At 58.2% G+C, this 14,936-nt stretch overlaps 1 protein-coding gene across 2 annotated transcripts; it reads right to left on the bottom strand.

Moving 5' to 3' along the window:
- Positions 1-5,684: 5,684 nt before the first annotated feature.
- Positions 5,685-14,672, bottom strand: CHST3 (carbohydrate sulfotransferase 3). Of its 2 annotated transcripts, none has more exons than XM_027693068.1 (3): positions 14,570-14,672; positions 8,444-8,657; positions 5,685-8,293 (listed from the first exon to the last, which is right to left on the bottom strand). In XM_027693068.1, the coding sequence occupies exons 2-3, from the start codon at positions 8,578-8,580 to the stop codon at positions 7,063-7,065; spliced, it is 1,368 nt and encodes a 455-aa protein (XP_027548869.1). In that variant the 5' UTR covers positions 8,581-8,657; positions 14,570-14,672; the 3' UTR covers positions 5,685-7,062. The 2 variants fall into 2 exon arrangements, with proteins under 2 accessions (XP_027548869.1, XP_027548870.1); XM_027693069.1 differs by lacking the exon at positions 14,570-14,672 and adding an exon at positions 8,956-9,025.
- Positions 14,673-14,936: the final 264 nt, after the last annotated feature.

Genomic DNA, 14,936 nt, shown 5'->3' with positions numbered 1-14,936 from the left:
CAACAATAAAGGCGGAGGGGAGGAAGGTCCTTGGTGGGAAAGTCCACGGCTCTGCTGAAATACGCCCAGGGCAGGTTGATGCTGTTTGTTACACAGGACTCGGCTGGAAATGCTGAAGTTTTCAATGGGAGAAAAATAATTGTTATTAATGCGTGCAATATAAACCCTCCAGAGCTGCTAAACATCGAGGCATCTGTCCTGGCCAGGAAATCCAGGAGCTATGAATGTCCAGAGGCTGGGAAGTATTCCCAGGGTAACTGTGCTCCAGGTCTGCTCCCTGTCCTCTCTCCTGGTACTGGCTACCAGGTACCATGATACCTCTGTGAGGAGGCTGCTGGAAGGGCCTGGCAATGGCCAGCTTTGGGAAAGCACCATTCAATGCAAAAATTGTAAAAAAACAAACCTGCCTCCATTTCTAAAGGGATGAACTCTGCAATCAAAACCTGGTTTAAGCTCTTCCCTCAAATTACATGAGCTGGCTTGTTTGGCACCTGGTGTGTGTGAACCCATCCCGTCCTGGCAGGATTGTCCTTACCTCCATAACAACCCTGGCTCTTTATCCTGCTGGAGCAAAGCTGGATCAAAGGCCCATTCTGAGCAGATGAGGATGCTGAGGATGAGTCACCACTTTCCATGTGCTGCTGCCCTCTCTCCCTTCCTCTGCACCCTTGTGCCCAGCTCTGGCTTTTCCAGAGGCAGGTTTGGGTTTTTCATGCCAGGCATTTGCATATATTTTACAGCACATACCCACTGCTGAGAGAAGTTGATTACTCCAGGAGTATTCCCCTGATTTCCCCTATTACCTGGTGTGATCAGGCTGGACACCAGAAGATCAGGGCAACCTTTCAGAAAAAGGGGGGAAATATCTGGACCAGTGAGTTGGAGATGCACTAAGAAAGGAAGAAAAGGCCAGTGCCAAAAAGGGTGCCCAAAGCAAGCAGGGAGGGTAAAAGGAGACATTATGAAAACCTCACATCCAGCCCCAGGCAAACAGGAAGCAATTCTGAGTGCTCAAGGCTGCTGCTTGGGTTTGGCAGAGGGGATGTTTTGATGATATTTCTCTGGCTGGCTGCAGGTAGATGGCTGAGGTGAAAGCTGCCCAGCCTCAGAGAGGGGTTTTCCTTCTAGTGGTGATCTGTGGGGCCGAGGCAGGCAGGAGGCCAGGAGCAGCGGTCAGGCTCCCTGGGCTTTTTCTCACAGCTGCCCTGTGGACTGAACGCTCCCTGCGGGATGGCAGGGATCCAGTGGGAAGGAAGAGGTGTAGGGAAGAGGCTCTGCCACTCTGAGACAGGCAGCATGGGTACATATATGTATCCTCTCCTCATCAGGTTTAATGCAACATCAGCCAGAGCTAATAATCCCTCTGAGTATGACTACTCCAAGGATGGGTACAAAGCTTCTGTGTGGGGAGACTTTACAATCCCACAAGAGCCCCTGCTCTGCACTCACCTGAACCCCCCCTAAGCCAGGGCCTCCTTGTCCTGCCCACCACAAGCAACAGGGCATGTAACTTTGCAATAGCCCAGACAGGCTGGAAGAAGGATAACATCCTTCCCTTCACCCTCCTCCGGAGAGTTAGTTGTTCTCCCACCTGGGCCAGGCTGAAGGCCCCATCCCAGCTGGTCAAGCCTGAGCTGCTGGAGACGCTCAGCTTGTTTTTGGCTCACAGCCATCTCTGCAAACCCCCAGATACTCTCCTGTGTCAGCAGCCTCGCACAGCACATTCCCTCTGCCCGCAGACATGTCCTGCACATCGTCCTGCGACAGCCCCAGCGGCACCAGCGTGGCTGCAGCGCTTGAGGCTGTGCTTCAGTGAAAGGGGATCTTGAGTCTCCCAGGGATGAGGGATTGCTCTAGGCAAACTGCTTTGCCTCTCCTTGGCACCTGCCTCATGGCTCCCCCTTTTTCCTGGGCGATCTGCTCCCCCCCCCCATGCCTCAGGGATCTCTGCTGCAGCCAAGGTGGAACCGTGTCAGTTCAGGGCAAAGAATCGCCTGGAAAAAACAATTCAGGCAGTTCCTGGCTGCTTTTAAACACCAACACTGGCCATTTTATACTTTATACTTTATAAAAATCTACTTTTAGCAGAAATCAACAAGGTCCTGTTTTATTTATTCTCTCCCCAACAAACCTCATTTCTCATTTTCAGTTTTTCAGTGACACTGGCTTGGGAAGACAAGCTGCTTCTCATGGGCCATAGCACCAAAATCACCTTATTTTGGTCAGGCCGGACCAGTCACTTGTATTTATAGGCAGTGCCTCTGTATGTGCCAGCCCATATATTGGTGGCAGATCCCACCCAGGAAAGGGATTCAGGAAAAGCCCAAAGGTGAAATGCAATGGTCTCTGTGGTTCAGGTGATCTTTGTATCCGTAAGAGGAGCCATAGGGAGCTGGTAGCAGGGTTCCAGTCCATCCTGGGGCCGTGCCACAGCTCTGTTCTCCCTGTTCCTGGGGTGGCAGCAGGCTCTGTGCCAAGGTGCTTCCCAGCTCCTCTTTCCCTGCAGTGCAGTGGGATGAGTTTGCCAGGCTCAGTGTGCTGTGGTGACGGGCTTTGTCTTACCTGCCATCGGCACCTACAAACTGGGGCTCTCGAGAGGCTCATTCCAAGGCAGGTTTTGGGGAAACAGGGATGGCCAGGCTCATGTCAGCCCCCAGCATGGGCTGAGCAGGGGCAGAGCCAGGGCTGTTCTTCCCCTTGGAGGAAACCTCAGCTCAAACAGCTCAAGCAACTGCCTTGGGATTTTGTGCCATGCAAGTCTTCCCTACCCCTCCAGAGCCAAGTGCGGGAATTTTACAGAAATGCCATTTTGTGGGAATTCATCCCTTGTTGTGCTGTGATCCAGGCAAGTGCAATAAGGAGCTTTATCAGCTTTATCCAGGTCAGCTGCCTGGCTTTAAGAATTGTGGGGATCTCTCTGTAAACCCTCTGCTCCTGCAGCAGAGGAGCCCATGGACTGACAGTGTGGTGACACCTTTCTTTTATGGGACAACATGGTTTGCAGCATTAATCCTTGTGGGGTGATAGAGAAGCATAAAGGAAATCAGCAGTTGGGTTTTCCTGGAGAAAAGGGAGAGGGCTCAGGCAAGTTCCTTTGCTCTCAGGGTAGGTTTTGAGAAAGAACAGCTTTCACTCATGAATTGAGGGGAATTTTCTCCTCCCTGCCCCCCCAGATTTCACTACAGTGAGAGCACAGCGTAGAATAAAACTATGTCCTTAAAAAAATCAGCCTCGCAGACAGGCAGCCTTTGTCTGAAGGTGTAATTACAGGATAAATATGGGATGCAGACCAAGATATGCAGTCTGGTCAGGCATGCAGTCTCTTAGAAAAACACAACAGAAAACAAGGCTGTCATTTAATACTGAAATATCCACGTGTGCTGCAGCCCTCACAGGGTCCCTCCCTGGCCCACGGGTCTCCCCACTGACCCAGTGTTTGGCTGTGAAGCCAAAGCCTGGACCAACTGTGGGAACTGCACCGAGCCCTGCGATGGAGCAAAGGGCAAGGGTGGATCCAGCCTCCAGTAGAAGTTGGATGAGGGCAGGAGATTGCTGGGAGGATGGGTTTCCTTCCCTCCAGCCCCTGTGCACAAATCCCATCTGATAGTGCTGTGAGGAGACACGGAGGATTAGCTCATCCGATCCCATTAAATGGAGCAGGAGCAAGCGAGGAGAAGGGAATGGGGGGTCAGGACAACAGCAGAGCAGCCGCAACTTCTGACGTTCGGGACAAACCTTGTGCCAAGCTGGAAAAAGGCCTTTTTGTGGATTTCTGTGGGCCAACCTGGAGGCTTTGCTTTGTGGCCCAGCAGGGCCACCTGGGTATTAAACTGAGGGGCATCTAAGGTGGCATTTCAGAGACTTACCCACCTTGACAACTCTCTTCCTTGGCAATGGCAGCTTCTGCCTCAAGCAAGAACTGCCTCTCCATGGCAAGCCCAGCCATGCCATTACAGCCACTCCTGAGTGCTCCAAGAAGGAGGCACAGAAACAGCAGGATGTACCTGCAGTCCAAAGTCAACTCTGGATTAGACCAGTGAGGGAAGCATTACCCTAGAAAGATCCCATTGAGAGGGGTACATTGAGAGCACATCTGTAATTTATTAAAGCTCTCATTGTTGCTACATCATTTTGTGCCACCTGCAATGACCCCCAGGAGAAGCAGTTTTGGCTGGTGGCCCTGTCCCACAGGGCACATGTCCCCTTGCTGCTCGTGGGCTTCTTGCAGAAAGGGTCTCTCTGGTGACAATAAGCATCACCACAGCGTGGCCAGTTCCCCACAAAGCACAGCTGTGGCAGAGGCAGTACAGCTGCAGGTTGTTGAAAGAGTGGGAAACAGGGTGCTTACTTTAAGGCAAGCCTGAGCCTTTCAGGCGTGTTTTATTTCTCCAGGCTTAAATCCCTGGAAAAGAGGATGGTTTGGGGTTTTTTTGGCATTGGTGTGGATGGAGAAAGGGTAAGGCTGCATTTGTTGCAGCTCCTGTTGTGGGCTTCCTGCTTGGTTTCTCTGGATGCAGGTGTGTCCTTGCTCTAAGGCTTTGTCTCTTGCTGTGGCTTTCCCAAGGCATGCTTTTCCTCCCAAATCCATGCCTGTCCTCCTCTAGGGAAAGAGCAGGGCAAGGCCTGGCAGCAGCCAGAGCGGGGTGAGCAGGAGGTCCCTCTCCTAGGGGGACAAACCTCCCCCTGGTCGGCACAGGGGGAATTCAGCTGCTCTGGTCTCGGAAGGAGCCGCGTGTCCCCCGTGGCTTCCCGACGTGCCTGGCACCGGGCTCCGCCGGTTTAATGGGAGCAATTAGCCCCGCGGAAATCTGCATGGGTCGGGGGCGTGTTTTTTCTCTGTCCTGTGACGTTTTGGACGGGAAGCTGGAGGGTGTCCAGGAATAAATGCTCGTGCTTGGCTAGAAATGACAGGCTGGAGCCAGCCGGGGCTGAGGCAGCCCAGGTGAGAAGGGTTGGTTGTCACTGTCCCCTCTTGGCCTCGGCTCAGCCCAGCACCCGGTTCCCTCGACACTTGCTTTGTATTTCCCTTATTTGCTTGACCTTGCCCCTGAACCTGGAGTTCCCCAAGCCCCGGAGCGCCGCCTGCACACTGGATGGGAGGGGGATGCTGGGCACCCCCTGCATCCCTTCCCCGGCTGTGGCAGCTCAGTAGGTATTCACTTCTTGTGCTGTTTTACAAACGATTAACTTAAATTTTATTTTCTCTGCAAAAGCCAACTTAACGGTACTTTTCAGGAGGCATTTGCCCGTGACCTGGGTCCGGCGTTCCCCCCAACGCTGGCTGAGCTCTGTGAGCTTTTCCCAGCGCGCAGCTGCGGAATATCCATCCGACCTCAGTGACCCTGCTGCTTTCCCAGCAGGAAGCCTCCAAACAAAACCCGATTCACTCAGCAAACCCAGGGCTGCTTGTGATGCCGAGAGCTGCGTGTGAGGCAGGGAGGGGGCTGACGCTTTCCACCGCCTGTGAGCGATGAGGGTGCGCCAAAAAGTGCCAATTTTTGCACCCTCTCCCCATCCAGCCTGTGTCGAGCGCCCTGAATTCACACCTTGAGGGCAGATGATGCCCGGCCCCGCTCGGAAAACCTCCGCAGCCGGGGCGGGCGGGTGGCTGCGCAGGGCTCCGGAGCGGCTGCTCCCCGCCGGCCGGCCCCGCGCTCCTCAATGCCGCCTCTGTTCTCCCTCCGGCGTCAAAAACGCAGCTTTTGTGAGCTCAGCCCAGCCGCAGCCCGTCGCTGGAGCCCCAGCACGCTCCTCTCGGCCGGCAGAAGCGCAGCCCAGCTGTGCCCAGCCGCCGCCTCCTTTTATTTATTTATTTTTGCTTTTGGCCAACAGCTCTAGTTGGGGAGGGGGGACGTGTGGCTGCTGGGAGCCCTTCGGGCTCTTCAGCAAGTCTTAGGTGGAGGCAACCCCTCTCCTCCAAGGAAACGCCTGGCTTCTCCCTCAGGTGGCTGTTGTAACCCAAAATACTTGGGGGAGAAAAAGGATGTGCTGCAAAGAGAGCTAAAAATAGGCATTTTAATTAATGAAATGTGAATTGGACGGGGTACCTCAGTGCCGGGTGAACGTCTGCATGTGGCAAACACCCTGAAACTCCCTGGGCCTCCACCAGGTTTGGTCACCCACCAGTGCTATTGGCCTATATTTCTGGGGCTCCCCCCGGGGCGGGGGAAACCCACCAATGCTAAGGAGACAGGAGAGGCTTTGAGCTCTGTGCTGGTATTTTTGTTTTTAATCAAGTAAGTCCGACCATCTTTCATCACTGCCGAAGTTTGCAGTCGCTCCCGCGTGGGGCTTGGGGGGTTTACAGCCCATCGGTCCCTGGGGGCTCTCCCAGGATCATACAGCAGGACACATGTTGGTCTCCAGCCAAAATGGGACTTCCCTTCTGGGTGTCTCCCTGTTTCTTTGTGGTATGTTGTGCTGCTCTGATTTTTGGGCTTAGCTCTTTGACCAGCCTCCCCCTCCTTTCCACAAAATAAATAAATAAATTCACCTGGTATGCAAATACACAGGGAAAAAAGGCAAAAACCCCAAACCTCCCAAACCAAGTTTGAAGAGCACCAAACCACAAAGTCAACTCATTTTGTTGCAGCCTAAGTGCCATCCAGGGCACTGTGGGCAGTTCCCAGTCTGTGCTAGTGTATGAAGGCACAAAACCAGTAAGGCCTCTGGGGTCTGTGTCTTTGCTGGCACCACAGCGATCTTGTCCCTGCCCTGTCCCAGCTGGGACAGGGAGTGGCAATGCAGAGGTGCTTGGTCCTGTCACCTTCAGCTTGCCCTCACCCTCCTCTTCCTCGGTGCAGCTCCCAGGCTGGGGAGGTGGCCCTGGTGCCGAACCCACTGCCCCTCACCTTTGCCTTTTCCCCGTTCCCGGGAAAATTGTGTAATTCAGGCTCTGCAGGACTCTGGGGTCAGCTCTGCCAGGATGCTCCAGCTCCTGGGGCTGCCATGTGGCAGCAGCCAGGAGCATTTTCAGGAGCAGTGACCCCCAGGTCATCTCCGGACCGGCCGGGAGCAGGGCCGCAGCCCCTCGTTCTGCCCCGCCGCCGTCCCCCGGTGCTGTTACGTGATCCAGGAGGGCTGTGCCTCCTCCAGCAGGCTGAAGGAGCGGTTGGCCAGCTCGGCGGGGCTGCTGGCCAGCTTGTAGCCAAAGAGCTGCATGGCCGGGGCGCAGGCGTCCTGCACCACCTGCGCCAGCTTGAAGGGCATGCTGAACCGCCACTTCTCGAACTGCTCCGAGGAGTTCTTGCACGTGGAGTAGACGCCATTGCCGTCATGGGGCGCCTGCGTGTTCTTGCCAATCCACTCCTCCACCTGGGGGGTGAGGGGCAGCCCGGCGAAGCGGTACATCTCCTCCGCCTTGGGCAGGGGTGCCCGCGCCACGTCCTCATAGCGCACCAGCATGTACCGGCCCCGCAGCCAGCCCGGCCGCCGCAGCCCCAGCTCGGCCGACGCGCGGATGCTCTCGCAGTTGCCCCGCAGCCGCTGCACCTCCTCCTCGTGCAGGGGAGCCTCCCCTTCGGATGCCCACTTCTTCCAGGTCTCGTACTTGCCCGAGAAGGCCACCATGCGGGAGGCCAGGACGGCCCGGGGGTCCCGCACCAGCTGGATGATGCGGAGGTCCAGACGAGGGTCCTCCACCAGTGGCTGCAGAAACTCCAGCTGGCGGACGCGCACCGTCTTCAGGGCCACGTGCTGCTTGCGCCGGCACGCCTCGGCGGCCAGGGTGATGTTGAGGGGGCCGCAGCGCCTGTTCTTGCAGTAGTACTTCTCAAAGACCTTCTTGGCGCTGGGCGTGCAGACAGGGTCCTCGCAGAGTGAGCGGCTGGAGCCCCGCCGAAACAGGAAGGGCGTCAGATGGCCCTCGGGCACTGGCGAGATGAAGTTCTCCAAGATGTAGAGGTCGCAGAGAAGGAGCTGCTTGAGGACATCTCGGTAAACCAAGGCTGAGCCCACGGCACTGGCTCCCCCCGGCAGGAAGGTCACCGTCTTCTCGACGTGCCAGAGGGGCTCAAAGAGGTAGAAGATGCTGCCTTGCTGGTTGAAGAACTCCCCCACGAAGGAGGAGCCAGTGCGGGTGGTGGCCATTAGCAGGACGTGCCGCCGCGGCCCGGGGTCTCCATCCCCTGCCAGCTGCAGGGTGAGGTTGTGCAGGTGGGACCTCAGCTGGGAGAAGGCAGCATCCAGCTCCTGCAGCGAGGCCAGTGAGCCGTTCTCGGCCGGCGCCAGGCTGACCTCTGTGCTGTTGGCCTCTGTCAGTGCCTGGGGGGACTGCTTCAGCTTGTCTGACACCCTGTGGGGAGACCCAGCCCAGCCTGGAGGAGAGCGGGACCACCCCTGCATCCCGGCGGGGGATTTGGGGGGCCCTCACTGCACAGGAGCTCGGGACGTGGGGGAAAGAAAGGGTGAAAAGTGTGGGGTGGCTCAGGTACCTGCTCCCTACCTGGAGATGAAGTTGTTCTCCTTCTCGATGATGACGAGGCTGACAACAAAGACCAGTAGGACGGCGTACTTGCTCCTCATCTTCAAGAAGTGCAGTAGTTCCCAGATATCCTGGGGTAAAGCGCGTCGGATCTCCATGGGGAGCACACACAGATCTCTCCTGTCTGCTGGGAAGGTGTCCTGGGCTAGGGCATCCTCTGTCTTGCCAGCCCTGCCTGTGGGGGAAAAAATGGTCAGCATTGGTGGCGGTGGTGGCTCCCTGCAGGCAGAGTCAGAGACTGAACCTTCCCGAGAAAGGCTTGACAAGAGCAGTAAAAAAGGGGGAGCTCCTCCCTACTGTTCCATCCCACCCCTGAGGAGCAGCTTCATGAAGGCCCCATCAGCTGCTCCCCCTCCTTCCCAAAATACATCTGCCAGACAGGACCCCTTCCCACGCTTCCACCAGCCACCCCTGCGTGCCCTGAAACCCAATCCCTGCTGCCCTGACAGCTGCCTGCTCCCCACTGGCAAAACCTGCTGCCCGCAGTGAGGGACCCCTCGGATCATCCCGGTCTGTGGCACATTGTGGCTCCCAGCCTTTGGAAAGAGCTGCTTTTGGGGAGGGTTGGAGGCTCTGCCGTAGGGCCCCGGTGTGGGGCCGCGTTGCTTCTGCCTTCCCCCAGTGCAGCAGCAGCAGCTGCTCAGTACTGAAAATGAAACCCAGAGAGTTTCCAGGAACGATGACGGGCCGGAAAACGCTGCTGCTGCCAGTCCCCTTCGGGGTGTAAAATGCTCTGGGTGGTGGTGGGATTTTGCCAAAAAGGAAAAAAAAAACTTGGTGTGGGACGCAAAACCAGGAGACTTGGCATCCCTGCCCAGCAGAAAAGATCCCCCTGCATCCTTCCTTTTCATCCTCCTCCCAGTGCTGAAATTGGGGTGTTGGTGGAAACCACTCTGCGTTGCTGCAAACCCACACACCAGCTGGGATGTGGTGGAGATTCTGGGGACCAAAGCTGCTGTTTGGAGCTCTGGGGCAGGTCCCCAGCATGTGTCGAGTGTGCACATTTACACTCCTAGGGCTCCTGTTCCCTGCCCGCTGGTTCGCGTGCCCGGACAGCTGTGTGGGTGACGCCGTTTGCTCGTCCTGCTTTCTTGGCCAGACTTTCAGTGACTCAGGGAAAGTCTATTTGGCTTTTGTTTGGCTCTGCCAGCATGATCCCAGCAGCCTGTACCACCCCTGCTTTCTGGGGTGAAGGGGGGAGCCAGGCACAGCCCCATTCGTTGGGGAGTGCCGGGGTTTGCCAGAGGGGAGATGCCCCAACCGAGCCGCGGTGCCCTCATCCCTCGGCAGGGTGTGGAGCAGGGAAGCCCTGCCAGGCATTGCGTCACATCCCAACCTCCTCTGCATCGTGCTCGGCCAAAATGTGCTTTATTTGGTGTTGCTTGCTCTATGTCCCTCCCGCAGGGAAGGAGGGAACACGGGCAGGAGGGGAGGGATGTGCCCCGTGGCCAGGGCAACATCCAGACTGTCCGGTCCCCAGTCCTCCCTGTGTGAGGACCAGGAGTTTCCAGGCTTGAGCAAACCATTCAGCTCTCAGGGCTTGGCTTTCAGCCATTCCCTTCCCAGCAAAAGCTTCTAAAAAGAGACACTTGCACTCATGCATCCAGGAAACTCAGGATTCGGTGGGATGCAGGGACTCTGGAGAGCCCTGGCAGCTCTCGAGTCCTCCCTCAGGGGCCCTCCGGCTTCCCCCTTCAGCAAGTGGCACCGACATTGCCCGGCACACGTGTGTATGTGTGTGTTTAACAGCCCTGTTGGCTCAGTTTGTCAGCACACTGCTCCTTGGGGACAGGCCAGCAGCCAGGGCAGGTGCCTTTCACCGCGTGGCCCCCTGGGTCCCCCCTCCTTGGTCATGCCCTTGTGATGACAGGACTTGTCGGAGTATTTGAGGAACTGAGTAAAGAAATCAAACATACAAAGCCCTCAATGTGCAGCCGCATCTCTCAGCACCTTGCCGGAGTTGCCGACTTGGCTGTGGCAAAGGACTTCTGGGTTTGTGGCATCCCAGGGAGCGGTGGTCCCCATCATTGCCCTGGCCTGGGGCTGGGGACAATCCCCTTGCTGCCTGCAGCGCGCACGCAGGGGGATGCCATCATCCACTTCCTCAGACAAATCCATGGGCAAAGCCAGCCTGGGATTTTCCCCCTCTAATGCCGCCAGCTGCTCGACCACAAATGAGCCACAGACCAGGAATTATTCACAGGGATGACACAGAGAGCCATGTCCAGCAGTGCTGGCAAAACCCTCATTCCCAGGCCTGGGGCAGACATAATTCATTAAATAAACAGCCGGCTGCAAACGTCCGGCTCGGGACCCGCGGGGCGGCAGCGACAGGCACAGGGGCCCCGTCAGGGCTGAGCCGTGGGGCCGGGGACACACAGGTGACATGGTGAGGCTGGTGGGGGCTGCTTGGCATCCCAAAGCTCTTCCTCGCTGGGGCACAGACCGGACGGGGCAGTGCGCAAGCCACAAGCGTCCCTTTGTGAGGGGGAACAGAGGGGCTCTGTGTGCCCCGTGTGCTCCCCTCCGGGGTTCCGCTGGGATGGGAGGGATGAGGAGAACCACCAGGATGCTGCTGCCGCCCCGGGGTACCCCACCAGTGACTGCTCCACTGGTGTGAGCAGAGCAGACAGACAGACGGATGGACGTTGTCCCTGGTGATGGCAGGCAGCTTCTCTCCTCTTGCTCTGCACATCCCAAAGCAAAGAGTGGTAATTTCCAGGAACTGAGGCACCCCTGACTTTTCCTTCAGGCTGGAAGTGCTTTTCATTTCATCAGGGACTGCTACAATTCCCACTGCTGAGAGGATAAAGGATTTATGGATTTCCCAGCTGAGTCAAAGCCAGCAGAGGGGCGGATTTTTTGGGTGGTGGCGGGGATTTTGTTCCCATGCAGAGCTGCCCAGGTGGGATCTGCTACTACCAGCAAGTTACCCTAACCCTGCCACAGCAAGGAGGAAGGACTCGAACAGTAATGGAGACACCAAACCATTCCAGTCCGCTGGAGCAAGTCAGCTCATGGGATGGATGTTCCCAATGGTGGTGCAGGTGGGATGAGCAGGGTAGTGTAACTCCAGAGCAAGGACAGCAAGGCCCGTGGGGAGAGGAAGGAGCAATGGGATGCTCTTGTCACTCTTCTGCAGAGCATTTTGCAGGACTGCCTGATTGGGAGAGAAGAGCCAGGGTTTTCAGCTTGGTTTTGGGCAAGGGAAAGTCTTCCACGAGCCTTGGGGCTCTAATCCCCCTCCTCTGGCTGCCCTGAACCCACACCAGGTGAGCTCCAGGAAGGAAAGGTGCCTGTGGCTGGCAGGGGAAACGAGCTGGAGGTGAGACTGGATGAAGTCACACTTTCCTCCGGTGACTCAACAGGCAACAACTGCACTTTGGACAAGGAGCAGCAGTGAAGCACCTACGTGCAAGCTCCCTCCCTGCCCCAGATCCCTCTGTCCATCCAGCCCCCATCTGCTCCCACGCAGAGCCCCCAGGGAGCTGCAGCTGAGCTCGCTGCCCCCTGCGCTGCTGCTGCTGCTCTGAGTAATTCCCTCCACGATCCTTTGCTTCATCAGATTTCCAGCAGACACGAGGGCCAGCAAAACACAGGGGTGGAACAACAAAGAGATAAGGAGCATGGGCTTATCTGCTGTCTGCACTGCTCTTTGTCTGCAACCTGGGAAAAAAAAAATCCTCTGTATTTACTCTATCAACTATTTCCGCTCCCAGCTTCCTCCCAAGGCTGGCTTTGGGAAACGTGCCACCGGAGCTTCCCACTTTGCTTTCATCTCCCGGCAATTTTCACCCTGGCCCTGGCTGTCCTCCAAGCCCTGGCACAAGCACAGCACTGCTTCGGCTTGCCCTGCAGCACATGTAAGGAATCTGTCTGGACAGGTATTTTTTGGTTAAAAACATGTCTAGTCAAGCCAAAAAAAGGAAGGAGGGGGGAGAAATGTCACCGCCTACGATGTTTATAAAGCTGCTGAAAATAGCCACAGGCCACATCAAATTGAAGCCTGGAAACTGCCCATCAGAGAAGAAAGTTTGGAACGGAAAGTCCTTCTGGCTGAGGTTACACTCAGGAGCAGCAGCAGCGGGTGTTGGTACAAACAGGCACCACTGACACAACTTTGTTTTCATTGCATGAGCTCTCAAACTCCAGATGCACAAGGCTGTCTCCTGTCCACTCTTTATTGTCCCACCCTGAGCTTGGGGGTGAACCAGATGAGCTGTCCTTGCTCCTCGTCTCCCAAGAAGCACTGAATCCCAGACAGGATTTAGAGGCAGGTGTTGGCACAGTAATGCCAGTGACAGGACCAGCACAGGCTTCATGGCCAGGACAGACCAGTCTGGGCTCTCCCTCACCTTGGTGGTGTCCAAGAGAGGTGTTTTGTCCCAACCCAGCAGAGAGGAGAGCTGCTGCTCCCACCCCCGGTGATTGTGATGGAAAACACAGAGGCATCTGTGATGGGCATGGGGGAAAATGTGCATCTGCCAGGCAGGGACCGGCCTCTGGGGTTGGATCTGGACCAGGAGGCAGCTGAAACACCTACCACCTTGAAGCCAGCTTGCTGGAAACCACAGGCACCGCTGGGGTGGGTTTTGCAAGTATCACCTGCAGCAAAGGTGAGCGACTGGACGGGCCGAGCTGCCGGGCAGCAAGGGGGTCCGGAGCACAGGCCACCAAGGTGGGCGAGGGGCCTGCCCGGCCCCGTGTGCCCGGCGCTGGCGGCACAATGCCGGCTGCTGTGCGTCCCGGCAGCCCCCGGCCACGCCGGCAACCGCAAGTGCGCGGCCCTGCCTCAATGAGCCCTTTCTCTGGGGCGCAGAGCCCACGGTCCCTCCCACCGCCCCGCGCTCCTTCTCCTCGCTGCTCCGCACTAGCCTGGAAGCTCCTCCGCCAAACCCACCCCAAAACCAGGGACACCGCTCTCTCTGTGCCCTGCTCCGTGTCCCTTTCACCCCGAGACAGGCGTCTGTAGCGCTCCCGGGACGTCTGGGAGGGACCAGTGGCAATAGATGTTTGCTGGGGGGAAATAGTGACCTGTGCCCGGGTCTTGGTGCGAAAATGAGTCGCACGCTGAAGCAACATGGCAGATGTGGGAAATCTGCAGAGTTAAATCCCTGTCCTGGTGTGATGTTGTGGAAAAAGAGACACTTTCCCCGGGGCAGCAAAGGCAGTGGGATGCGGGCAGCTCCCCCAGATGTGGGAGCGGCTACTGAAATCTCAGCAGGCACTGAGTGGGGGCTCTGCTGGGGCAGTCTTTTTCATCCCAAGGTACCCCCATACCAGCCAGGTCCCCTCTGGGGCCGTGAGGATGTCGAAGCCCCAGCTCCGGCAGAAATGCCGCTGGCTCCTCGGTGCCGGGAGCCGGCCGAGGGCCAGGGTGCCCCGGAGGCCCCGAGGCAGGAGGGGAAAGGGTGAGGACAACTTTCCAGTGCTCCCTGGTAGGGGCTGACAGGCCGGATGATGCAACTCCGGGATGGTTGTGAGAAAGTCTCCTTTTCCAAAGTCTCCTTCTGCCGCCCCAGCCGCGCTTCGCTCCGGACGGAGGCTCAGCGCTGCCGCCGCAGAGCTCGACTCTATTCCATTGATTGCTTTTTTTCCTGTTTTTCTTTCCCCGAAAGAAAGGCACGGGGAGAGCTGCTGGGGCAGTCATGTGCCGGGAGGACTCTCTCTCGGAGGCAGGGCGCTGGGATCCGGCTGTCGGCCGAGGGGAGTGAGGGACGGAGGCACCGCCGGCGCTGCCCCGCTGCGGGAGCGGGCGGCCGGGGCCCCGCACCGAGACAAAGGAGCGGCCGATGCCGGAGGGCACACAAAGGACCCAGCGGAACCCGGGGCCGCCCTGCGGGGGGATGCGGCCGCCGAGCCCCCGGGCTCCCCGCCGGCCTCGCTCCCCCTCCCCGGGGGGGCTCGGGGCCGCGGCCCCTCCTCGCACGCCCAACTTCCCGCAACTCCCCGCCGCGCCGGGAAAGGCCCGACCCCCGCCGCCATCCTCCCCCCCGCCCCGGGGCTCCCGCTGCCCATCGCCCCGGTCCCGGCCCCCGGCTGCGCTCCGGCCCCATCGGTCCCGTTCCCGGCCCCCGCCGCACCTACCGGCGGTAGCTCCGTGGGGCGAGCTCGCCCGGTCCTGCCGTGCGGGAGGAGGGACGGCAGAGGGTCCCCTGCTTTTCTTCACGGTGCTGTCATCCTCCCTCCCTCGTTCCCTCCCTCCCCTCTTCGCTCCCTCCTTCCTTCCTTCCTTCCTCCCTCCCGGTGCAGCGGCGGGGGGAGCGGTCCCGGCGCCTGGACGCGGGTCCCGGGGCGGAGCCGGGCAGGGTCCCCAGGCCAGCCCCCGCTGCCTCCCCGCTGTCCCCTCCCCGACACGCCACGCCGGGAAACCGGGAGTTGCCGGCCCTAGCCCCGGGATCGCTGGAAGGGGTCGCCTGGCCGCTGGGGTGGGGAAGTGGGGGCCTGGAGCGCA

This window comes from Neopelma chrysocephalum, unplaced genomic scaffold (assembly GCF_003984885.1).
Source record: "Neopelma chrysocephalum unplaced genomic scaffold, ASM398488v2 Primary Assembly neopelma1_89, whole genome shotgun sequence".
Classification (NCBI taxonomy): Eukaryota; Metazoa; Chordata; class Aves; order Passeriformes; family Pipridae; genus Neopelma; species Neopelma chrysocephalum.
Note: the sequence above shows the minus strand (reverse complement) of the source record. Positions and strands in the feature narration are given on the sequence as shown.